The sequence below is a fragment of the Aptenodytes patagonicus genome, chromosome 3 (assembly GCF_965638725.1).
Source record: "Aptenodytes patagonicus chromosome 3, bAptPat1.pri.cur, whole genome shotgun sequence".
In the NCBI taxonomy this organism is placed as follows: domain Eukaryota; kingdom Metazoa; phylum Chordata; class Aves; order Sphenisciformes; family Spheniscidae; genus Aptenodytes; species Aptenodytes patagonicus.
This window is the reverse complement of record NC_134951.1, coordinates 55,063,205-55,089,208: the sequence shown is the minus strand read 5'-3', so window position 1 is coordinate 55,089,208 and position 26,004 is coordinate 55,063,205. Positions and strand designations below refer to the sequence as shown.

At 43.9% G+C, this 26,004-nt stretch overlaps 1 protein-coding gene across 4 annotated transcripts in view; it reads left to right on the top strand.

Annotated features, from left to right (window-relative positions):
* Window positions 1-23,874, top strand: part of FYN (FYN proto-oncogene, Src family tyrosine kinase) — a 144,752-nt gene extending 120,878 nt beyond the window's left edge. For all 4 annotated transcript variants that reach the window (XM_076333438.1, XM_076333437.1, XM_076333441.1 and 1 more), the window contains 5 exons: window positions 1,010-1,189; window positions 3,030-3,106; window positions 3,210-3,363; window positions 11,790-11,921; window positions 20,951-23,874. In XM_076333438.1, coding sequence (XP_076189553.1) covers window positions 1,010-1,189; window positions 3,030-3,106; window positions 3,210-3,363; window positions 11,790-11,921; window positions 20,951-21,159 — 752 coding nt within the window. In that variant the 3' untranslated portion in view covers window positions 21,160-23,874. The remainder of the gene's footprint in view (window positions 1-1,009; window positions 1,190-3,029; window positions 3,107-3,209; window positions 3,364-11,789; window positions 11,922-20,950) is intronic.
* Window positions 23,875-26,004: the final 2,130 nt, after the last annotated feature.

Genomic DNA, 26,004 nt, shown 5'->3' with positions numbered 1-26,004 from the left:
TTATCACACAGCAGCTCCCTATCCACAGATCACAGGTCCCATTCAAAGCCATTTCAGCCCTGGCTCTGGAGCAGGGTTCTGGCAAGTCTGGGCAAGGGACAACCAGAAGGCGCTAGGAAAGTGATATTTCTGCCCATTTTAATTTTCCCAGTCCCCCATCCCCCCAAAAAACTTCTAACATAGGTAGGTGTTTTGTTTTTTTTTTCTCTCCAGTCCTCCTTCTCCCCCTTGCAAATACCCGAGTGAAGCCCCACCTCTTGTGGGACGCCCTGAGTCAGCCTTTCCCAGCTCTCTACAGGTCTTTGTGCAGGCTTTCAGGTGTTACAGGAGGCTTGGTAGAGGATGGCTGAAAAATGATGCAACTTGTCCATCCCAGTGCTGACTGCAAGTAAAGAACAAAGTGGGAACCACTTCGTTTTCAATCAGCAGCTGCTGGGCTTCTGGGGATGAGGAGGGGAAGGAAAAAGACACATTTCGGTTTGGAAACACGCCCGTGTTTCTAAAATGAAATCGATTCAGAATTTGTTTCTTGGGAATTTTTCTTAGAATATGTTTTTTCCTCTGACTCAGAACAAAAACAAAATGTTAAAATGTCTTGCAAATGGAAAGTTCTGGGTTTAACCAGTTTTGTTATCCAAATGTGTGACTGGAGCTGTGTTGTTGTCTGTAGCAATTACTTGTTAGCAAGGGAATACATGAAGATGGGTTTCAGCAGTCCCGCATTTCTTACTCAGAGAAGGTTTCTGTGGACATCAGTGGAAGCATTGTCTGAATAGGACAATGGTGATTGTGCCCCAGTGCCAATGGGAGTATTATTTTTCAGTATAATAGAAAAATTCTAAAATATGAGGGAGGCGTGGGAGGAATATAATGATAAGGCAACATGGGAAACCACACTTTAAAAAAATAATTATATTAAGTGTCCTTGCTAGTTTATTCCTTGGTTACATTAGGCATCAGGCAGAAGGAGGAGATGTTGTTTAATCTAACGAAGTATCTGTGCTTGTAGGTACGTGGAACGGAAATACTAAAGTGGCTATCAAAACCCTGAAGCCTGGCACTATGTCTCCAGAATCTTTCTTAGAGGAAGCCCAAATCATGAAGAAGCTAAAACATGACAAATTGGTCCAACTTTATGCTGTGGTATCTGAAGAACCTATCTATATTGTCACGGAGTACATGAGCAAAGGTGAAGCCAGAGCTGCTGCCCTTGATAACAATATTTTTTCTTTGTTGATGCTCCTTGGGGATACAGAGGGAGGTGCAGTGTGATGCATGAACAGCGTATGAGGAAGGAGAGAGGGAACAGGAAGCCAAATTCACCTCTGGCTTCAGAAGAATTATGAATTCAGCTCTGAACTGGGCCCAAAACCTGAAATGTGCTAGATGTACAAAGAAAATTTGCGCTAGGTGGGGGAGGGAGAAGTTGGTGCAGCCTAAGTGCTTCCAACTGCATCAGCATCTAAACTTCCCTGACAAGTGGAGATTTGCATTTTCTAGTTTGAATGATATTACATGCTGCTTCCCAAGAACCTAGCTTTTCCTGGCGCCAGAGAGTTCATACGGCATCTTCTTTCAGTGTTGACTTGTCGGCCTACGATTTCTGTTTCTTCTTTTAGCAATCCTGAGTTCTGTCACATGCACCTCGCTCTCAGATCACAGCTTTTCAGTCCACCCCATTTATCATTTTAATACGTGATTTGCACATATGATTCTTTCCCTCCTCTTTCCCCTTCCCTTTCCCCTTCTCCCTTCTCTTTTTCTTTAAGCTACTTAACTGGTAACGATGTCGTAAAATGAGAAAAGGAAAACTTTTCGCTTCGTCAGATCTCCAGCAGGGGTGCTGAGAGCAGAGCAAAAAATCTGCTTGTTTTGGAAAAGCAAGTGAACCAAATAGGAAACATAAGTTCTCACAGGGAAGTTTCATTGTACATTGGAGGATACACTCTGAAATTTTAAGTGCATTTTTTCAGTCTATTTGGAGTTGATTTTTATTTTCCTGGCAGGTGCCTGCCCACCTCCCTCCTCAGAGGCGTCCAAGCCCTGACTAACTCACACTTTAATCATATGTCTCAGTGACAAGCATGTGCTTTTTCCCCTTTAAAAAAAGACTTCTCAAAATCCCTCTGAAGTACGTGGTTTATTTTGGCTTACTTCACTAGTTTTTACTGTAACATTTTACATCTTTGGATCTGAGCTTGAGGTTGATGATTTATCAAGGGAGAAACGCCTAATCATCTGTCTTTTCCCCCTTATTTATTAAACCAATTCACTGACCTTATTTAAAGGAGACTGCCACACTTCTCTGTTTGAATACAAGATTGGGAAGGGAGCTATAGCACCTTAGGCTTTTTTTAAAAGCTACAGGGAACCTCCTTGCTTTCTCTTGCACAGGGGAGCTATGTCCTTATTGCTTTTGCTAAAATTGCTTTCATTTGATCTCTGCTTTGTCTTCTCTAGTTTTGCATAGTGGTCTTCTAAAATTAATGGTTCATGCTACGTTTAGTTATGGGTTACCTAGAGAAGGAGCACTACTAATTTCTAAGGAAAATTAGCCTTTGTTAATGCTAGCCCCTTTGGGCGTACCAGGCTCCAGGCTGACCTTTCTTTTGGAGCAAGTTGAACTGGGATCTGACTTTTTCCATAGCTTGTGTGGCTTGGAACCGAGCTGATGCTTTGCAGCTAGCTGAGGCCTTTAGAGAGCAGCAGGTATGTAGTTTCAAAGAGCACTGGAAAAGTTAAGGAAGATCAGCTTTCTCAGTAATGGTCAGGAAAATTAAAAACAATGTTGTTTCTTTTCCCTGCAACTCTCTTTGGACTAGTGACATATTCTTCTGCAAGCCAACCTTAAAGAAGAGTGAAACAAGTATAATAGAAGAATTCTAAGATATTGTGGGTTTTTTTGAAACTGTCCACTTGAACTTGAAACATTGCCGTCTTTAATATTGCACATATTGCTGCACCTCCATCCTGATGAATAGCCATGGTTTCCCTAACATCTCTTTATTGTGTCAACTTTGCATTTGCAGGGAGTTTGCTAGATTTCTTAAAAGATGGAGAAGGAAGAGCTTTGAAGTTACCGAATTTGGTGGACATGGCAGCCCAGGTCTGTCTTCAGAGTATTGAGCACTTTGGTCTACATATTTTATAGCCCGTGTATGTCTGAGTTCATTTTAAAATGTGCCGGTTGTCTTTCATGCTTCTCGCAGGTGGCTGCAGGAATGGCGTACATCGAGCGAATGAATTACATACACAGAGATCTGCGGTCCGCAAACATTCTGGTGGGGAATGGCCTAATATGCAAGATTGCCGACTTCGGATTGGCAAGACTGATTGAAGACAACGAATATACAGCCAGACAAGGTAGATAACAGCTGCAGGCGTAGCACTGATCGTCATTCTTGTGACAGGGGAAGAGTGGAACATGGCTTTAAAAAGCTCTCTCTCATATGCTTTGGGGTTGCTTTCAGTAAATCCTGAACTCATATTAACTCCTAGCCCAGAACTTCACTGCTGAATGTATGTCCTAAAGAGAATGTCTTATTTAGTTGTCTTCCCTTTAAAAACTGACGAAAATGAAACAAAGATGATGAGGGCGGGCACAGGTGGGTGAAGTGACAGTAAAGACAAGATCCTCACGGTGCCATAACAAAGAGGATACTTTACTTACCGGCCTTAAAAGCCTGAATGGGGTAATCCAGAAAAGCCCATGTAAGCTATTTCTTTCGTAGCGTGCCTTCTAGTATTTACTAACTGCTATCAACATTGCTGTGCTATTCTTATTTTCTTTATTTCAAACAGGTCAAAGAATTGTGTCTCTATGCAATGGAGCTGTCTCTCTGAGCACTGTGTTTTCTTTGGGAACTTAAAAAGTTACTTTAATAGGAAAGCCGTTTTCCAGTACCACACAGCGTGCTGGGCACAGCCGACCACTGATACACTATAAAAATGTATCAGAGAGTATTGTAGCTTTTTTTAAAAAGCCTGTGTGTGTTCAGACTGAGCCATGACACAGGCATTTTGTAGTTAGTCATTCTTTACAAGTCATGCTTAGTTGTCAGATGTTGGTCCAAGTTTGCAGAGCTACAGTTTTGTTCTCTTTCTGTTGGCAGTACATTGGTAGTGCTTGCTCAATATGTGTCGGTAAATGCCACTCCGTCCATTTCAGTGCCAAAGCCAAGGAGTGTCCCGTTAAACCCTGTTGTATGTCATCAGAAAGCACAGGTCGGTTAAGTACTTCATTATCTGCATTTACCCCTTCCTGTTGTGAGTTTCTTCTCTTGACCAGAAGTCCCTGTTTCAGCATGGATTTTGCCATTAATTCTTAGGAAAGAGCTCACCTCTTTCTGTAACTTTCAAGTGTTGACGGAAGGAGCCAGAGAGTTTCCAGTATGCCTTGTCTTGGCCTAGGAGCAGCAGCTCTCACGCCGTTCACACCACTCTGAACTGCTGTCAGCAGTACCTAGTCGCAGGGATGTGGACCACAGGCTGTGTCCACCCTAAAAGTTGCCTGCTTCACATTTGGACAGCAAGGCCTGATTATTTTGGGGGGCCCTTGAAGAACCCATGGCAGGTACTAATGCAGAGAGTTAACCACTATTGATTTCAGCCTGAGGGTGGGAATTGCTCCTTGCTAGAAAAAACAGCCTCATGTGGTTCTCTCCAGAGTAACAAGAGTGTCTGCAGGCTCTGGCAGACAGAAAGCTGCCTGCTTGCCCTTCCCCTGTGTAAAACGAGAAGAGTTTTCCTTGAACGAGGCAGCCAGATCCAGTCTGCAAAATGGCTTTGAAAGAGTGTCCTGTATTATCTCCGTTTCTGTCTGGTTTACTGCCATGTCTTTTGTTCCCTTTGGAAACCACCCAACATATAGTTTGACATAACTAATTATTTGTTTTAATAGACAAGTATGTGACCTACTTCTGGCCAGATCTCTTCAGGCTCCTGATCCCTAGGAAATCCTCTGAGGACCTGTTTGCTTCCTGGTTTAAACCTCTCAGAATAGTTTTGCCCTCTTCACATGTTAGAAAGCCATGAAAACCTGCCTGACTGATGTTGAGGAGAAGCTTAGATTTTTTAAGACAATAAAAATGATTGGATTTTGGGTGGGAAAACTTTGAGCTGAGAAAAGCATAACGCTGGGACTGGCAGGGAGAGGGAGCATAGTCATGGGTAGCTCCTGCCCTTCTTCTGTGACAGAAATCGCTTGTATTGTGGAAAAAGTGGCTGGGAAGGGAGAAGTGGGAGAAGTTAAAAGCAGGCTTTTAACTTGCATCACTGATGATCAGGAGATCTGAATCATGTTTGCCTGGCTTCATCTCATGGTGCGAGTATGGAGAAGTTACCCATCCTTCCCATACTTCAGGGCAATGGACAATACTTCCTTCCCCTGACCTCAGGGTCAGGCTTAAGTCCTTCAGAGCTACAGAATTCCTTAAGAGAGAGACCCAAAGAGCTGTAATCACAGGCATCCTGTAGAAAGGTTTTCCTACTTTCACTAATGTTTTTTTGACCCTTTCTTAAGTGGTAGCTTGTTCTAGGGAGGGGTGCATTTTTGACCAAGCAGCACACTCTCAATTTACATTTCACTGTAATTAACCTGGCTTCCAAGCCAGTTGGGCAGCCAGGGTGAGCCTAGGACCTGTAATTTATTGAGGAAGAAACATGGTTTCTAATGGGCCACTGGAATTTTTCTTCAAGTGGGACTGAGTCCTGGTTTGTTTAGTTAAACTTCAGATTTGATCGCTGCTGGTGGAGACCACAGTATCAGAAGGAAATGGTTGCCTCTGCTTCTTTCCCATGACCTATTACTTCAGCCTCCAAGGGGATGCATCTGGGGACTGCTCTGTTTATCTAGCTGACTACTGCTTCAGTGGGAATTTTGACACAGGAGGAGAGCCTGGCCAGCGGAGGGGAGGGGGACGGGGAGCGCTCCAGACTGGCAGCTCCTGTGGGAGAAAGGAAATGTTTTGCCTTATGAAATCCAAAGATTAAAGCCTTTGGTCACTCTCTCCTCAGCAGTCGTCCTTCTCTTGGCTTAAGTGTGTTAGTACAGAGCTCATTGTCGGCGTGGGGCAGAGGTGGTTTTCTCCAGCCTTGCTTGATCTCCTGCTCCCTTCCCCCACTGTCACTTTTGTCTCCGATTAAATATTTTGAAAGGAAACAGATGGGGATGCTTTGAGCCCCAGCGGGCTAGAGTGCAGGATTCCTGAACCTGTATGGGTATTACTCAGCCTGGTGGTAACGTTTTACTGACCGGTTTATTTTCTTTTTGATTTGAACAAAAGAGGCCTGACTGCTCCTGATTTATGAGAGGTAAATAAAAAGCGGTTTGTTGTCTGCACTGCCATTTCTCAGCAATCGTCAGGAAGGAAAGAGATGGTCACGCCACTAATGATTTAAAGTGTGTGACTAGCAGCTATACGCTGCCATTAAATAATAGCAAAAAAAAGTTCTTGGCTTGTAATAAGCACTTGGCTCCTCTTGCTTTTAGAGGAAGTGAGTAATCAAAGGGGAAAAACATGCCTATTAAAGTGACGCCCATTTTAAAGGCTACACTCGTGGACTGTATTGCAGCCTGCACCATCAGGGCTTGCTTCTTTTGGCTGTTGCTGTTGCAACATCTTCCCACACACACAGTGTCGGGCATTCAGTCTTGTTTCCTTCCATCAGTGATGATGCTTGTGTCAGTAAAGCAAGCCTTAAAACCTCTGGTATCCTGCAGGACAGAGGGAAACTTCCCATCACCTCCAACACAGGATTTCCCATGCAGTTCTGCTACCCTTACGCTGATCTGGTTCGCAGCTACGTGGAGTTTTGGCCACGCACATGGCATTTTTGTGGAGAGTGCTGAGTGCTCCACAGAGTTGCTGGGGAAGAGTTGTTACTATTCTAAGCAGTAGCAGCTGATACAAATTTAAAATTGCCTTAATAAAAAAACAGCACAGTTATTTTCCAGGCCTTGTTTCTACTGCATACACTGGCAGCACTTGCAGCAATGCCGCTCCAAGCACACATGAAACAATAAGGATCTTTCTGATGCCTTCCAGACAAGTCAGAGCTATTTTGGGAGCTCTGGTACGTGTTTGTAAACTCTCAGATCATTTTTGCCTCCTTAACACTTAGAAATATCTCCTTCCTGCCCTGCTTAAAAACAAGTGATGCTTCTTATTTTGATTTCCTAGAAATGAGCAGGGATTTTTTTCCCCTTCCAGGCTCTCCCCAGTCCTTTTGTAGAGGCTTGGCTCCGAGCTCACCAGCTAATCAGATCGCTCTTGTTCACGACTGACTGTACTGCGGGCTGTAACATCCAGGGCTTTGTTCTTGCTCTTTGCCTGCCGTTCCCCAAGCGAGCCGTGGAGCGGACAGGAGGAAGGACTCTTGCTTTTCAACAGCCAGCGCCCGAGGTCCCGGAGGGGGATCACTCATAATGCTCCTACAGAGATGCCATCTGCTCTCCGAGAAGGAGCGTGGCCAGGTCAAGAGGAAGGGCGAGGGGAAGGGGGGCGTGCAGGCAGAGGGCGAGAGGGGTGTTTAGACCTGCAGTTCCGCCCCTTGTCCCCTGCTTCCTGGGGAGGGGTCAGCCTGTGGAGCCTGCTTCTGATCACTGATGTTTTGCCAGGCTTGTAATTTCACGTTCGTTCTCACAGCACAAAAAATGTAATTGCGCAGTCCCTCCCACACGGCACTCATCATCGCCTACCAGGGCTGACTCGTTTCCTGTTACATACTTGCTTCAGCACTTCGTTTTTACCTTTTGTGGCTTTCCCTTTCCAGCCCCAGGAGCAATTTGCTGTTGCGCTATGTTCTCTGGTCAGTAACCCAAGAGTTCCCATGGGTTCGGGGTCTTAGAGCTTGGGGTGTTGCATTGGGTTTGGTTTTAAGGTACAAGAGGTAGCAGCTTTGTAGCATTTCTGGAAACAGGATCATTATTAAGCTGGCAGTGGCTCTGGGGCGTGAATTTCAGAGGTTTCTGCTTTGTCGAGATTTAGATCGGAAAAAAACAAAGCTCTGAGGGATTTTCGCTTGCCTCAGAAGAAACCATGCTGAGAGTTGTACGTCAAGGTCATTCAATTATCCCTGCCCCCTCCGCTCCTTCTCATCACGCAACCTGCTTATAGCCGACGAAGAATTAAAGCAGGGCCACGGATTGATTTTTCCCAAGGAAATCCTCTGGGAGATAACCTGTGTGAATGCCTGGGCAGAGATGGGCAGAGATCCCAAGAACAGGGCTGAGCCTCACAAAAATCCTCGGAGGTAGGAGGCCGGGCCGGCTGCCCTAACAGTAAATTGTACGAGCAGCTTTGGCTTGATGTGGTTGCGAGCAGTGCAGAAACCCAAAAAGGGCTTTCCCGGGCTGAAATGTTTCAAAAAAGGGACAGAGATAAAAGCTGCAGATTAGTACCTTGCTTTGGGGCCAAGACAGGCTATCCTGACCTAACGACTGCGGTGCGTGGTTGGTTTGCACACGTGGAGTTACTGACCTGCTAGTTTGTAATAAAACGGGTTCCAGGAAAAAAAAAAAGAAATCCCCCCCCACTGATGTAAAATCTGCCTTCAAAGTAGGAGATAGGCTCCCTTGTCAGCTGGGGTAATTTGGCTTATCAGATTTATTAACATGCTTGTCAGTAATATGCATTTTATCTGATGATCTGATGCTGTAATTTGTTTGCAGCACAAAGTCAGCTTGTTTAATAAGCTGCTGAGGCCTGGGCAGAGGGAGGGGGTGGGTTTTTTAATCGGTGTGTTGGGCAGAGAGTAAGCGTGGAGACTGTCTGTCGGTCAGGAGCCATGCACAGCTTCCAGCCTGTGCGAACGCTTCGTCTAGCAGTAGCAACTGGGAGGCTTCGGAGCGGTGCTCAACACCTTTGAGGATTTTTGTGTTTCCATAGAAGTGCACTGCCCGTGTCTCCAGTGCCAGACATTAGATGGGAGGCAGCACCCTGGGGGGATCCCTGTTAGACACACACACACACACCCCTATTCACACAAGCTGTGTGTGATCTCTTTTTGTTATGGCAGTGCATGCGTTGTACCTGCAGCTGTGCAGGTGGCCAGCCCGGTACATCCTCAACTGGTCTCTGCTCTCCCCTTACTGATGGCTCTGCCATACTGGGTTGCAGGCTCTCTTGGACCATCTAGCCTCCAGCATGCGTTGCAGGGCCAGAAAACCATGAGGCAGGGCTCTGCTAGCGACCTCTCTGCCAACCTTGCCTTTCCCTCCTCCCCATCTATCACTTCAAACCAAAGTTCAGCGAATACTGCACAAAATGCAGAACGTGATTTTTGTATTAGTTGTTTTAGCCAGAGAATCACCCACAGCAGGGGCAACATAGAAACGTAATGAGTAGCTATCCTGTCGTTGGAAAATCCACAGCACAGACCGTTTGTCTTCTCCAGCAGCGCTCATCACAGTCCAATGGGGTTTGTACTGCTCTAGCTCTCAGGAGAAGGGATGTGTTGGAATTGTCCCCCCTTCTCACCTACTTACGTTGCTTCTCATCTTCCCATGGTCCCTCGACACACCACATACTCAGATCCCAGTGCCACACCAGCAGGAGATGAGGAAGGCAAAAATACCGGGGGAGTTGGCCACAAAGGAGTCTGAAGAGATTTCTTTCCTCCAAGGATGAGTTGTAGGTGGCTGCTACCTTTGGATCTGAGTATGAGGCACAAGGGAATTAGACCAGGTTTGGCTCAGCTTCTCAGAAAAACACAGCTGATTAAAGAAAAAAAAAAAATGCATTGAATAAAATGCGTGCCACACACGAACAAGCAAACCCTCGTGCTTGGCTATCTCACACACCACCAGCCAACATCCAAGCCTTCGGGCTGCTGGCCAGCCTGGAGCTATTCATTCAGCTGGCATGGTGTGTGTGTACTATCTCAGCTGCACGTATGAGAGAGCAGGGGGACATCAGCCCTCATATTCACGGCATGCCTGCATACGCCCATCTAAAGCCGTGCACTGTAGGCCTAGGGAACCCGACCACGAGATATACGCAGCTTGCAGTTTTTCCAGGGATCGACAAGGGGTGTATAGCCCCAGGATCTGCCGGTGGCTGGGGGAGCCGGTCGCCAACCCCACGTGGCTGCTGGTGCTGCTGAAGCAGGGCCAGCTTCCAGGACAGAGGCTCAAGTGATGGCAGGCTGCTGCTGCAGAGATCTCGGACATCACGGCCAAGGCAGTTTTTAAGAGAAGATGAAGTTCTGTAAATTTGGAGTCTTGTAAACTAAGATTGGTCCCATGAAGAAGTGTAAGTTAGGGAGATTGAGACCAAAGCCGAGCACCCAAATTTTAGCTCCTGCCTGCATATCAACTAATGAAAACACAGAAGAGGCAGACTTTTTTGAAAGTGAATAGACATCCAGAAATCCTCTGGCACCTTTGCAAATCTAACCACTGATGTGTTGATGCTTAACTAGACTTAAGTTCCTGACTTCAGGCATTAGGGATTTGAAACTTTGTCTTGCGTCTTTTAATTTAGCAGGACTTACTTGAGCAACTGCAATTTTCCCTAGAAAAACATATTTATTTCTGAGTAATATTCTCTCTTAGGATCACTTACATGTAGAGCAGGAAAAATTTTAGCACACCTGATGTTTTACTAAGTAAGGAGATGAGAATTACCATGTTTACTTTGTTCTCTGAGTCAAGTCAGATTGCGGCATATAGCAGAAGATACGGGGCATCGAGCACTGGATGTGACGGCGGAACAGCACCGGCAGGGAACTGTAAACAGGGCCATAACTTCACTCCCTGAGAGTGATTTGTCCACATTGTTACACTTTCCACACTCCTCCTGAAAGCTAAGGGAACTTTTATGAGCGGGTGGTGAGAAGTCAAAGTCAGTCTGTTTCCAAATTCAAGAGTGTTTGTCACTAGGGATCAGCAACAAGCAATGCAACTCTTTTGCCTGTATGTTAATACAAGGCACCAGGGAAATGTCTGCATATTTTTTCGTACATACTACAAGTTAATTATTACCACAAGACTTTTCTTTAAAGTCATACTGAAAATATTTTCCCTAAGAAAACAGTAAATGATTGGAAAAGCAAATACATCAGTGTTTAAAGGCTTGTTATCTTACCATCCTTACCACAACTGGCTCCTGCAAGCTCTGATGATGGATGAGCACATTAGAACTGCACGTATTTAAGGCACTACAGGCTTTTCAGTGCCAGGAGCTTAAAGTATACTGTCAAGTTATAAATCACAGGCCAAAATTGTGCCTTGACATCATTGCAGTCCAAGCAACTCAAATGGCAGTATTATTTTTAAGTCCTTGCATGTTTCTAATGAAATATTAGGTTTGTTTTTAATTTACGTTTTTACCATGTTTGTTTAGTTTGCATTTTGCTCAGCTTGAGCAGGCAAACTGGGAGGTACATTTCCAGTACATCTCACCTCTATTCATATGTGCTAACTGTGTTTGACTTGCGAATATCACAGGGAAATGTTAATTTAAAACATTTTGGAAGAAAGAATTTCTATTATATTGGGCTTATTGTTTTTTAAAACTTTTCTTCTTTTATAAAACTTCAAACTTGAATTAAAATGTCTTAGCCTTCTCTTGGGATGTGGGACAAACCACCCCTTCCCTGCTAAGTCTTTCCTTCTGCCCTACATGTTCCACCCGCCTGTCCTCTCTGACCGAACTCCATGGAGCTGTTTTTAACACTTGCCTGCAGCTCTGTCCACCCGCACGTGTTGCAGAACACAACAGTCACCTGCAAACTGGCACTTTGATTCTGTCTTTATTCTGATTAAGACTCATTTATTCTTTCATTAGGTGCAAAGTTTCCCATTAAATGGACTGCGCCAGAAGCAGCATTGTATGGAAGGTTCACAATAAAGTCGGATGTGTGGTCTTTTGGGATCCTACTGACAGAGCTGGTAACAAAAGGGAGAGTGCCATACCCAGGTAAGAAAACAGTTTGAGCCCTGCTTCACCTGGGGAAAGGAGTGGGAACGAGCCCATTTAAGCCATATGCTTAAATTGGAACGTTTGTTTATTTTCACTGGGCTCAAAGGAGGATGGTTATCATACATAAGTTCTGTGTATGCTTGAAAACGGTCCTGACTCTGAAAGCTGTTACGTGATGGTCATGATAAAAATGACAAGAGGACAGAAAATCCAACATATTCATTTCTAATTTTTTTAATTGTTCTCAATTCAATTAATATACTTTCTAGCCAAATAATGAAAGCAATGTAAAATTACTATGCTGTGCAGCAAATAGCTCTCCGTAGTATTGCATTCACTTTAAGATACCAACAGTTAAACTCCCAGAGTGGCATTACTCTCTTCATTCTGTCAGTCTGGTTCTCTGCAAGGTTTGATGACTGTCTGAATGTCTGGTATTACCCAATCTCTTTTTTATAAACTCTTAAATTTCAATCCTTGCTTTTGAGATGGATGGAAAGGAAAGAAAATAATTCTGTAATGTGCAGGCCGGAGCTCATGGCAGGGTCACAGCGGGGCCAGATTCTCTGCATGGGGGAACCGGAGGGCCCATGGCTCTTTGTTGAAACCCTGCCAAGTATCCGATGGATTAAGATTTGTAGGAGGGGTGATTGGATCTGCCTATGCAGAAAGAGCTTTTCATTCTGGTGCCCCCCTGAAGATTGTAGGCATTCAGGTGAAGAGGAAAGGGGTGAGGTGAAAGCAGTGCATTACACGGAAAAGAATTTAATCCCTTCATTTTCTTACCAGCACAGATACTAACAACAGGGCATCTAGCTGCATCTTTATCCTTTTTATAAAAAAAAAAATTCTCTAAATACTCACCAGTATGGCTGTGTGCACTGCAGCTGATTTAATGGAAAGTGCCCTAAAGTAGTTTCAATTTTCCAATCATCTGTGCCGTGATCAAGCAGTCAGATCCATACATCAAATTGCGCAGGCGAAGCATCGAGGCGGAGTTCAGTTTATCCTGTGGTATCTCACGCCACTTCAGAAGGCTGAACTCAGCAAAACTAAACTCCCAGAGTTTTACCAGGAATTTCAACTTTGCTAGCACCTAGCAGCCAGTAGCTGATATTTGGGAAGAGAATATGAGGACTGGAAGGCTTCTCGTGATCAGCAGTGAATTTTGGCGTGATTAACAGGGAGCAGCTTAGCAAAGCTGTGACTGTGACAACAGAATGAGGTAGCAGAAACCGAGATGACATGTTTCTGTGGGATGGATGAGTCCCTCTGCCCAGCATTTCCCCACGCGGTTAAAGAAAAGCGGGTGTTGCCACCACACGGAGTGGCAGTAGCTGGCACAAAGGTCTTCTTGCCATGAGTGTTACTGGCAGTGGTGTGAGACAGCCATGATTTCCACAGGTTTATTGAGGGTTAAATGCAGACATGGCACGGAGTGCAAAGGTCAAAGACAGAAAGAAGATGTGTAAGACTCAGCTGATACGGTGCTGCTCCCAGAGGGTGGGCAATGCCCCTCGCTGGGCTGCAGGAAGAGGAAATTCCTAGTCACTACCAGCAGAGTGGGTGCACAAGGGGTCTCACCAGCCAGGGCAGAGTTAAGGTGAATTTTTTACCCTGAGCTCCACAGTGGTGGGGCAGAGATGCTTAGTGACTACGTGCGTGAGCACAGACGTGCACACACACAGGAAAAATACTATTCCAGGCAAAAGTGACTGTCTAAGCCCCATGTTAACTCAGGAGTTTGTAACTGAACACAGTATTGGCCATGGCAGCAGAGGATGTCTGCACTTCCCAAGTGCTCCTTTCCCTCCCTGAAGGAGAAGGAGGCCACTGGATGTGCGTTTAAGTGCTTGCAATATATAATTTCTTGTAGGACCCATGACAGAAATCTCAGGCATGGTCTGTGTCCTGAAAATGTGGACAGTTTTATTATGTGGCAGTTTGAGCACATCAAAGACAACTAGCAGCATCTCTTCTCTTTCAGCAGCGTCCTCCCCCTTCATCCCTCACTACATAAAGCCCTCACACACTGAAAGTCCTTCTGGCTCACTCTCCCCCACCCACGCTAGGAAGACATCAAGTAGCTGGAAGCAACTTTTTGTGTGTTACATATCACAGAGTCAGCAGTTTTGTGGATGGTCATGTACTGCCTCGGTTACACACTGTCCGAGCTCTGCGCCAGGGCCCTTCCTCTCCACCGGGACTCCCACCCTGCTCAGCCAGGAGGTCTTAACCATTCCCATGGTCACCATCACTCCCCTCTCTGTCAGTTTTACCTGAGGGCAGCCTCTATTTTAAACTTGAATTTCCAAAGTCTTTAGCGATTTCAATTCAGTCTCATTCCCCAGACCCTAACTAGGAAAGCTTTTATAGGCTGAGGCAACGGTGGAGGGGAACTGCGGCCTTCTCAGAAGGGTCTGTCTTTGCATGTGGGTTGAAAAGAGGACTCAGACTTCCCAAGGTGACAAAGGCCTCCTGAGCTCCTCAGAAAAGACTCTATTTTCCCCTGACGTAGAAAGGATCATCCATCTCCTGCTTCATGCTGGGGAGAGGAAGGACCTCCTGGAAGGATAAAGCTTCATGAATTCAGGTGCCTGTCTGGGGCAGGGAGTAGGGTTCAGATGCACCCACAGGGCTTTTTCTGCCATTGCGGCATGGCTTGTGCGAGGAGGAAAAGATGGGAGTTCAACCACCCTGAGAGGCAAGGCTCAGCCCTCCTCACCCAAGTAGACAACTTATAGGTGAGAGAATGCAGTTTGTAGGCACTGCCAACCACTTTGGCACCCAAGGCATGTAGATTTGGAAACTCTGGAAAGGGTCAGCCTTGAAACAAAGAGGGTCATGGAGCTGTCACTCTGCTGTAATACCCAGTTTCTGAAATAGTTGTGGGCATGGTGTCCTGATGTTCCTGCTTACAGCTTGTAGCAGGCTGGGGGGAGCAGGGAGAGGCCCTCAGACAAAGGAATTGCTCTCTTGCTTGACAAGATCTTAGTGCCTGGAGAGGTTATTTATAGCACACACCCCAGTCCTGTGGTGGAAGCCATGCCTGCAGGGCACTGTACCTCATGCCTTGGAGAACCAGGCATTGTTTTAAGCTTGTGTGGGAGAGAGAAGCACAACGAGGAGGACAGAAGGAGAAGGCAGGCAGTATATAGGAGGGGAACAGACTGTGGAACAGGACTTGGCATTCATTGTCCCCCAGATTTCAACCAGTTCCTGTCCTGATGCCCCATTTTGGAAGAAAGGTTGCAGCAGTGGTGGGGACGTGTGAGCAGTAAAGATTTTGCTGGCAGAGATGAAGATCAGACTAGAGTTCATAATCAAGCCTTGCCCCAGACCCTGTAGCTCCCACAAGCAAGACTTTTTGACAGGTGTCCTCATCTTCATTCTTCAGCCAAGCCTGTTTCTCTGTCAATGGGCATAATGGATTGTTCTGATAACTAATTTATTAGTGCTTTTCCTAGCCTTCCCTAATGCTTTCCCATTCTTTTCACAAGGCAGCAGATTGAAATAAGCGACTTTCACAGTCTTTCTGGGCATTGAGGTTCTATTTCCTCTATTACAGTGGGGAAGTAAAAACTAGATATGGGCAGAAGAGGAGCCAAGTTTAGAAAATAGTCTGCTTAGTCAACCTTTTTCAGTGTCTGTTTCTTTCCCCTTTCACAAATTCCCCTTGGATCTTAGTTTTGGGTTTTTTAATGGAGTTTAAGAGTAGGAGGCTGCATTTCTCTAGCAGTAGTCAGAGAATTTGAGGGTTTTTAACATGTTGCCTTTTGGATAGGCAAAAATCTCAGCTGCACTAAACAAGCACCTCTGAACTTGCCCCTTCTGCTTTCTGCTGCACTTGTCATATCAAGAGCATTTACATTTTATGTCTAGTGTGACAGTCACCACGATGCTATCCACATTGCCAGGCAGGTCTTTGAGTTTGGGCTCCAAGCAGCTCTGCAGTCCCTGGGGAGCTGTGTTCAGCCTCCTCATCCCTGGGGGAAGCTGGGCCACAAGTGCCAGAGAGCGCATGGTACGCTGCCCAAGGCTGGGGCCGAGTACACGTCAGTGAGCCGGCATATGCGTGTGTACTGCCATCATGGATGGTAGATAAGGAGTTGAGAGAGATGCGTACTCAGCACATAGCACAGATGAGCTCAGGTGGGTTTCTTTGTAAGCAGGAAAGCTCCACTCGCAAATGCTATAGCTCAAAGTTGCATCTCTTATACCAAGCAAATAATAACTTATTTTAAAAAAAAACCAAACCAAAACCACAACCCAGCAGATATTGATAGCCTAGCTTTGTGGGTGTTTTGAGGATGAGGAGTTGCTGGGGTGTTTTCAGGCCTTAATTTCTAAACGAAGTGGCATGACTTCCAGATTTTTAAAAGTTGTTACTACTTTTGCACAAAAATAACTAGGTTCATATTGTATGCAGTAAGAACAGCATTATGCTTCAAAGGTTGTCTTCCTTTAGGAGCAGCTTTCCTGTTCCCTTCAGTGCACTATCGTGCCCGCGTATGGAATAATCTCCCTGCCTAAGTCCCATATCCCATCCCTGTGCCCTCACCTCTGGCTTTTCTTTGGGGCTGTCCACAGAAGTTAGAAATTCTGCTTCTAGATCAAACTGAACAAAACCCAAAAATCAACCTGTCTCCATTGTACCTCTCTCTTTTGAGAGCATGCTCTGAGTGCCAACGTGATCCAGCCCCTCTGGAGGACTACACAGTTTTACCTTCTCAACTGTACTAGGGGAGGGCCAACATATCCACGTCTGAGGAACCTTTGAATGCGAGCAGAGGCACAGCTCTGGCTTCTTGGAGAATCTGAAATACAGCATTTCTGGGGATGGACAGCAGCTGAGCTGTTCTTTTAAGACTCCTACTTTAAGCATTTGTGTCTGTATTAGTTCAATCATTGGTCTGAAAGCATGCAGTGGGTCTTGAAGGAGCATAATTCTCAGTCCAACAGAAGAAAGCGAGAATAAGGTGGCTTAAAACCATCACTGTTCTCACCGGACTTCACGTTGCCCAAAGTCATCTGTATAGCTTACTAGCTTTGGATGTGGGGATGCTGCCTAGTTGCAGTAATGTCTCCTGTCTTCTGGAAGAGCAGCGTTGCCCAGATCTGTGCTGTTTGCACATCTGCTGTGCTCCATCTAATCAAGCTCCTCAGAGCACTCCAAAGCACTTTCCAGTGTTTTCTTTAGCCGCAACTGGAAACTTTACATCCTCTTTTATGTCACAGTAACTCTTACTACTGCAGTTTTTCTAGGAAAAGTCAAGCAGCACTGTGTTTCTGTCCCCAGTCCATATGGGCAGTAGATTTTTATTGTATTGAGCATTAAAGTAGCCATATCCTGTGGCATCCTAAGATTATTGGAGGTTTCACTAATAAAGCTGGATGGTGGGAGGTTATTTCAGTTTTGGTCTTCTCAGGGTATAAAAAGCTAATGGAAAAGCCATCTTTTGGAAATGGATGTTTCCTTCTTGGTCCAAATGGTAATTCTAGAAACATCATGAGCACAAACTGATTTTTCAAGCAGGTGAAATAGCTGTAGTCTACAGAAGAATATTGCTGAGTATTTTATTCCACCGATTTAAGGATTTTAGGATAGACTTTTAAGGGGTCTAGAAGCATACTGCAAGCAGAATTTCATTTATTATTTACTAAAAGAGTTGAAACTCTCGGGTATTCATTAGGAGAGAGGAGTTGTACAGACTGCTCAAATATTCTCTCTGTGGTGTTGCAAGTGCAGATAGAACAGGCTCCTGCTATCAAAAGAGAAACACTAAAACTTGTAGGATAAGATAAGCGAATCTAGATAATAGGTCTGTAAACATAAATAGGCCGTTTAAGAGGTAGAAAGTATACCTGAAACACTGCTATTTTTATAAGCCTGACTAATAATCCAATCGATTTTAAAAAAAATGTATTTGAAACTCCTTTTTTAAATTAGCAGCACATGTCAAAACCGATAGAATTTCTTTGGCAAATCCTAGGTGCTGCAGCCCTTGCTGGATGTATGCATTCCAGTAAGGAACATGAGGATTACTTGGTTTAGTTTCATATCTGGGTTTTACTGGGAGGGAGGGGAAAGTAGAAAGGAAAAGGAGGGCATTTTCCTGGATTATACTGTGATGACAAAACCTGGCTTGACTGATTTTCCAGAGACAAAAAATGGCTGATTTCAGACAGCAATGTCCCTTTTATGTTCTTTTTTCTATCTTTTTTTTTAAAAAAAAGGGTGTGAAGAGCTGTTTCTGTTTTTCCACCCCCCTCTCTCTCCTCAGGGTTTTTCTTCCAGCATACAGTTCGTTATCAAGTTTCAGAGTGTGCTTTGCAGCACTGAGTAATGCACTGGAAAAAAATACCAAACATTTGATATCTTAGAATAACAAATCAGTTGGGAAGGAGCTTTTCTGCTGCTCTTGCTTCCACCCGTGTTGTACTTAAAGGGGTACTGCCAAAATAAAAACAAAGACTGCAGTTTGTTTGTGGTTTAGGTATATACAATAGATGAGTTACTGGTAACACTTATTTTCATGGCCTTTAACATGTAAGGGAAGCAAAGCACAGCAGAAGTTCCTACTCCAAAACATGAGGTAATTCAGCTGATTCAAAGACAAGGATATGAAAAAACGGTGCAGATCTTTGTTCAAAGCACAAATTAAAAAAACTAATATTGAGAACACAACATGAGCAAAACGCCCATTTTTTTCTTGTAGCATCTTGAAGGCCAGAAGGTTTGGGTTGATGCTGCCTTTGGGTTGGTGATGACTAACAGACCACTAGCGTTGTTTTGTAATTTAATATAAAAGTAAAATATGTTTGAAAATGTTCTTGTTGGATAATGAGGAACACCCAAACGCTTGTTCAGTGTGTGGCAAGCTTTTCTGGTTTGTTGTGAGCCTGTGTGACCTAACAACATCAGTTTGGAGTCAATAATACAGGAGAACCTTAACCCTATGCGGAATCTGATGTCTGCAGAGGACCGTTATTACTCTATTTTCATCATTCTGTGGAGTTCGTAACCAGGGACCACTTTAGGTGCCGTACGAAGTCCTACTCATAAGCATCTAACACCAAAAACACAGTGGGTGGATGCAGGTGATAAACACAAGAAACCAGTGCTAAAGTCTTGGTCTGCGGGTTAGGAAATACTGTAAATCTAACCTTTCTTTTTGCAACTATCACTGCTGAAGGGAACGGCAAGGAGAGGTTTGTAGGAGGATGGGGCGGTTTTCTGGGGAGATTCCTCCATGCACAACAGGCAGCACAAGAAACAGCACATCAGCGCTTGTTTGAAAATTGAAGGTGCTGCAGTAAGCTAGCCAGAACTGTGAATTGACCAGGACATGGCCAAATGAGACGCTAAATGCTAGTGGGGCGGCCTGTGAGAGGCTTTGAAAATGAAGACAAGCAGCTGGTATTTTACCTAGTAAGCAACAAGGAGCAAGTGGCAAGGCCATGCAAGGGGTCGTTACAGTAACAGGCTAGGAAAATGATCCTTGCAGAGACACTGCAAATGGATATCAGCGGGAGAAAATTACCCTGTCAAGATAAGAGGAGAAGGTGTTTTGTAATCCTAACATGAGATGAGAATCTAGATGTGGATGGTCAGGAAAGGACGTATTTTGCAGATGCTTCTTTCAAAACATCTTTAAGAATTAAACAGAGCCAGGACATGAGGACACAGAGTAAAGACCAAATCCAAGGATACAGCTAAGTTACCAGCCTAAATGCTGTGCAACGTAAGGATATTATTCCCACTAGTCAAGGTGTAGAGTAGACAAATGAATCTGTATTGAAGAAGGTGGTTGAATTATTTCTCACAAATAAGTTTACCAAAAATACGAGGTAGAGACGATCCCCTGGGTCCTGAAGGTGGGACAAGAAAATTCTTCAAGAGGACACCCTGCAAGAACAGAGTCAGGAGACCCAGGGAAGGATGGTGTCATGGAAGCCAGGCGGAGGATAAGCTAACAGAAAGAGCAACATCAAGGTGCCGGTTTCTAGATTTGGTCATGGAGGAACATAAGCATCCCTACTAGTTCTCCTGCAGAGCTGCTTGGCAGGACACACTAAGTCAGGGGAGTGAAGCCTGCAGCTATTTTTCAGCAGAGGACTGGGGCAGGGCTTGCCAAATGGCAAGCCACAAAGCTTGCAGTCAGTGTGCATGCTTTCTCTGAAATACTTCTGCATGCCTGCGGTGCCAGTCTTACCTTTGGTACTATTAAAAAGCCAAAGGAATTACTGGAAGAGATATTTAAACTAAAATTGAGGTTGACTGCAATTAATGTATGGTGAAAAGCACTTCAGCAGAGGAATCAAGGGTTGAAGGGGTTGCATAGAAAAGACAAGGCAGCAAAGGGCCTGGCTTGCCTCTTAGGGACAAGCATGATGGTAATATAACTTTTTACCTTTATTGAGAGCACGCTATGGTTCTGCAGTGGAGCTGTTTTGCTTGGCATTTGACTTGTCTTCTGAGCAACTTTGTTCTCTTCTGGGTTGGGATGGAACAGTGGAAGCCTCTGAACTGGCGTTGAAGATAATGCTGCTGGACACCCCTGGTAGCCCAAAGTAGCAGAGTTTGTCTTGAAGTCTCTGCAGTGTGACCTCACAGAGCACTTCAAGAAAGGCCCACGCTCAGTGTGAGGGTTTCAAAAATTCATCTTAATTTCTAGAATTTTGAATAGTATTTGTTGTAATGCATTTCTTTTCTTTAACCACTTCGCATAATATATTTCAAGGCTACTGTTGTTGGAGAGGGAAAGCGCCAAATCCTGCTCATTGTGAGTAAGCCAAGAGGGAGCTCATCACTGGATCCTAAAACCCTCTACTGAGAAAGAAAATAACCCAGGTTGCCTTGCAGCAGATGAAGAGCTGAAACAGGACATCGGGGTGGTTTTGTTTCGCTTGTCTGAACCAAAAGAAATTAGTATGATCGAGAAAACCATATGTATTGTAGATATAGTTAGACTCGGGTTAATTTTCCTGTAATTTAACAGTGTGGATTTGTCTGCCCTTTACAGGCATGAATAACCGTGAAGTCTTGGAGCAAGTAGAACGTGGTTATCGGATGCCATGTCCTCAGGACTGTCCCATCTCCTTGCACGAGCTTATGATCCACTGCTGGAAAAAAGACCCAGAGGAGCGTCCAACTTTCGAATATTTGCAGGGTTTCCTTGAAGACTACTTCACTGCAACAGAACCCCAGTACCAGCCTGGGGACAACCTGTAAATCCCCTGTCTCCAGACACTGTCATGAATTACCAGGTGTTTCTCAGCCCTGCCCCACCTGTCCTTCAGCTTCCAACTCCGTGATCGGCTTCTCCAGAGTGCAGCATCTTCCAGCACCGCCGTGCACAGGAGGGGCTGAAGCTGGGAACTTCCGCAGCCCTTGCCTACGACCACTTGTCCTAATAATCTGAATGTCCTGGATGAAAAGGAGAAAAACACTCGTTCTTTCTTAATCAAAGACTCCAAAACTGCATTGTATTGATGTTATGTAAACTTCAAAACCTCTGTTCATTGTAAATAGTAACTCGGTGCCAATAACTGATCCTAGTGCTTTCCTTTTTTTAAAACGCAAAACCTATGTGATTTTAACTAGTCTTCTCCTGATTCAACTAAAAGTATTATTTTCCAGAAGTGGCCTCTTTGTCTAAAACATTTTTTTTCATGTTTTAACAAATAAAAGAAAAATCGGGACAGGTGTTTGGTTTTTTGCTTTTTTATATATAAAATATATATAATATATATACATACCTGTACATACAGTATATGGGTGCTATTGCAGAGGAAACTCATTTGGAATTGAATGAATCCTGCTGCAGCAGTACCCAGAAAGTGATAATTTTACTGCAGACATGAAAACACTGGTGGGATTCTGAAAGCCAGTGGTCTAATTTTTGGCTTTTGCCAAGCATGATTTTTTTAAATTGGATTGCACTTTTTGTTTATGATTATGTACCTGTAGATGGTTGTAACTTTGCTCTTTCAGGAATCATGTGCTGTATTTACAGTAATGTTTCCAATGTTTGACAAGTGTGTGATGATTTGTTCTTGAAATTAAAACGAACATATTTAAAGCAAGAAAACTACACCATCACCGTTTGAACTGGAAAATTGAAACTGCAAGGACTTCTTGTATCAAAACATGCATACCGAAATGTTTCGAAAAGATTTATTAAACAGTGTAACCACATTCAGATGGTCTTAAAATCATAGCATTTTAGCCATGTCCACCTGCTAAACTGTTGGTCATGCAACTAGGATTTTTCTGTTTTATGTGTAACATTTTTCCATTGTAAAATAAGTGTGTTAAATGTCCTGTACTGCTAATGAAATTACTTTCTCTATGTCTGCAAGTTCTCCAGTGGAATTACTATGCACTTCTTTACATTTCATGGGGGATGCACAGAACAAAGTATTACCTTTTCAGTTGTCTGTACCAGCCTTGAATTACTTACGTTTAACCAAAAAAAAAAAATTCCTTTCTATTTCTATTGAGTTTTTAATACTGAGTTGCAAATTTTAAAGTCTTAATTACATTTTGTTATGGTTTATTTGCAAGTTTACATTTTAAAACTGTTTAACTTTCTTAATTTAGTAATTAAAAAAAAGAGCATTTTACATTTGGATAGTTGTTCTTTTGTTTAAACTGTGGAGATAACGGTGGAGATGAGATAAAAACTTTTCAAGAAGGGGTGTCATGCCATTTGGGGCATCATATTTCGTAGGAGTATGCAGACCAGTTACCTATGGGACATCATTTTCCAAATTATGAAGTCAATATGTTTTTAAACAGCTGGAGTTCAACTGTAAGGAAGATGACTGAATGCAAAGCTAGTCCCTCATTTCTCTGCTCTACAAGCAGTTTATTCTTTAATAGTTCTGTTGCATTTAACGTGAATACTTTTACATTTGCAAGTGTTGCAGGAAAAAAATTTCTATGCCTTGTATTACTGTTATTGCTTTAAAATATTGCAGCCAAGTAAGACTTCCTGACAGTTGAAACTTTTTTTTTAATTATTTAATATTTAGATTGTGAATTCATATTCTGAGTATTCACACATTTTCTAAAGGGAACCTTTTTCCGTTCCTGAAAACTAACCCAATAATGAATTGAGATTCAGAGAACAAATTATCATTGTTGGTTTAATATTTTCTATACAAAACATTGATTGAAAATCCTCCTGCAAAGGAAGGTTCCACACTTAGCCTTTCTTGAAGTGTGAATTTATATGGCAATGTTGCTTGTTACCAGATTTCCATGATAAATTGGTTCACGTTTTACATGTAGAGTCTATAAGTAATGTTATGTACCTGATATATTCAATGTTGCTGTACCCGTAGCTGTGGAGTACTGAAGAGGCCGTAATTCTTGTTGGACTTTTAGCTTCCTCTTAGTACTTACAAAGCAAGTCGTGGTCCTCTTTTTCCCACAGCTACCCCCCTGCCTTAAAACGTCATCCACTGAACTGAGGACTCCGTAGTAACTCAGCAGGCTGGCGAAGCCAAAATGTCACGTACTCAGCCCAGTGCTCGGTGGCAAAGCATGGCCGTTCTGCCAAGTTCCTTAGCAGCCTTTGCTATGCCACAAACTTAAGTGCAGTTTCCATCTGTAACACGGGATGAACCTAAAACATTAGTTTTGCCTATGTTTCTCGATGGAAGTAAGACTCAGATGGGGCGTTGTTGGGGTTTTATGGCCTTTACTTCTGATTCTTGGGTTTGTTGTTTCTTGTATCGCATTCGGTCTATGAGTACCATGTTGGTCTCTGCCGCATCTCTGCCTGCAGCTGGCTTGTGTGCAGACTGGTGCCGCTGTTGAGTGGCAAATCCAGACCATTTCTCATCGGTAGCTCTTCTGCTTCTTTTTCTTAATGTTGGGAGTTTTGTTGTTTGGGTTTTTTAATCTCTCAAATAAAAACATTAGCAAAAATTTAAACAAGGTTGTTAGCATTTTTGCTATAAATTAATAAAAACCTTTTCTTAAGCACTGTGTGTACACCACAAATAGCTGTGTGGTGACTGTAAAAGTTGAATTATCAGATTAGAAATCTCCTGTTCCCTCCAATAATTTTTTTAACGTAAGGCTAAATAAATCCTATCCAGGTAAAAACAATTGGCCAAACGCTCCCCCCCACGAGCACACCTGACTCCCAGCCGATCCTTGGTGTGGTGGCGAAGTTCCAGAGAAGGTGACCTACCAGCAGCTGAAAGGACTCTGTGGGGTGACCCAGGCATCTCTAGGCCAAGCTTAATCCAATACCAGTCCCAGGAAAAATGACAGGCAGAAATGCAACACTGCCGCGAAAGGGACGGTTAGTACGATTAATGCCTGTTAGCATATTTCTATGAGAAGGAAATGGCGTGAGACTTGGTGGGTCTTCAGAAACATCCAAAGTTTGTCAAAGGCACTAACATGATATTCTCTGGCTTCTGCAAACAGCGTTCAACTTAGTTCTATCTGATGTTCCGGATTTGATTTAATTACCACTGTAGAAAAGCAAAGTAAATACAAAGCAGAAAAGTGATTAACTGCTAAAATTACAATAATCATAAATGGAAAATCTGTCTCCAGTGCGAGCGTTTCTCCTGAAGCCTCTAGACTGGAAAGGACTACCTGCAGACCGAGAAGACAGATTGCTAAATGTATTTGACCTTGCCACACAACTTCAAGGTGAGTGGGAAGTTGCTCAAATTTATTTTAATATGCACCGTCCTTTTCTCAAATGCTGCAATAAAAATGCAATACACTAATGAATGCTACCACATTCTACCCGAGGGGTTTAAGGGCCTCGCATGAGGCTGAGCCGAAGCATGCAAGAGCTATTAGGAGATATACAGTAGCTCCTCTTCTAATGTGTAGACAATATTCATTCATCAAAGAAGGCTTTTCCTGTCTAATGGGAAATTACCACCAGCAGTGCAGACAAAAGGATATTTATTTTCTCCAGTCGTGTCAGTTTGAGGGTCTGTCTGTCTTTCAAGAATAATTGAAGTCTGTTTGTAGCTCAGAAATCTCATTGTGTTCTGCAATCTCAGTAAGCAGTGATTATAATTTCCTGTGACTCACACACAGGGAAATTTTATCACTGAAGGGGCTCCTGTCAATTGGGCCAGCATTCCCTGCCATCTTAACTGAAGAAAGAGGCACTTCAATTTCGGATTTGCCTGTGCAGACCAAACCAGAACCCGTGTCCTTTCAGCAGAAAAGGGAAAGAGGTCCCTTGCCAAGACGCCACTGGTGTAGGGTGTCCGTCTCTCCTTCCCAGCGCTTTTGAATTTGTCAGGAGAACTTCTGACAGCTAAAACCAGGTTACTGAGCTTCATTTTGAATGTTAGAGGGAAAATGCTAGCTTCACCTAAGTCTGTGAGATATTTTCTGTTGACTTTTAATACAGCCAGTGTTCTTATATGTATGTGTGTGTCTATATATCTCAAAATGCAATTTGCACACAAAAACATCTATAGCTACACAAACATCAATCCATCTCCTTGTATTCCTCCCTTGCAGCTGAATGCTTAACAGAAACGTAAGACCAGGATGTGAGTAGATTAGAGGACAGAATGGTGCTAGCAACAAAAGAGCTTCTCTTTTTTTTTTTCCTTTTTTTATTTTTTCCTGGCTCCCACTACTTGATCAGTCATAATCCCTATTCCCAGGCCAGGAGAGGGGTGGTAGCAGCACACATTGCTGCCGCAACCCAGTGATGCTGTGGGTCTCTAGCTATTGCAAAGGGCAACCTGCAGCTGATTTCAAAGTCAGGGAGGGAAGACATTTCTCCCGAGGGCTTGGAGGCAGTTTGGGGCCTGCGGTGTGATCATGCAAGAGGGCCGAAAGGGGAGAAGAGTGCCCTCCCAGGAAAAACAGGTCATTAGCTGGTAGGCTGTGCATCATGTGTAGAGGGAGATCCAAAGGTTGCAGCACCAGCTGTGCTCGCAGCACCTGTGTTTCGCTGTGGCTAGGGATTTAGGTGATCAGATTAGAGCAGGCTGGTGAGCCTCAACTGCGGTTTCTGTTACCAAGGGTAAATATCTTCCCTGTTATGGGTGGGGGTAAATAGAATATATTCAA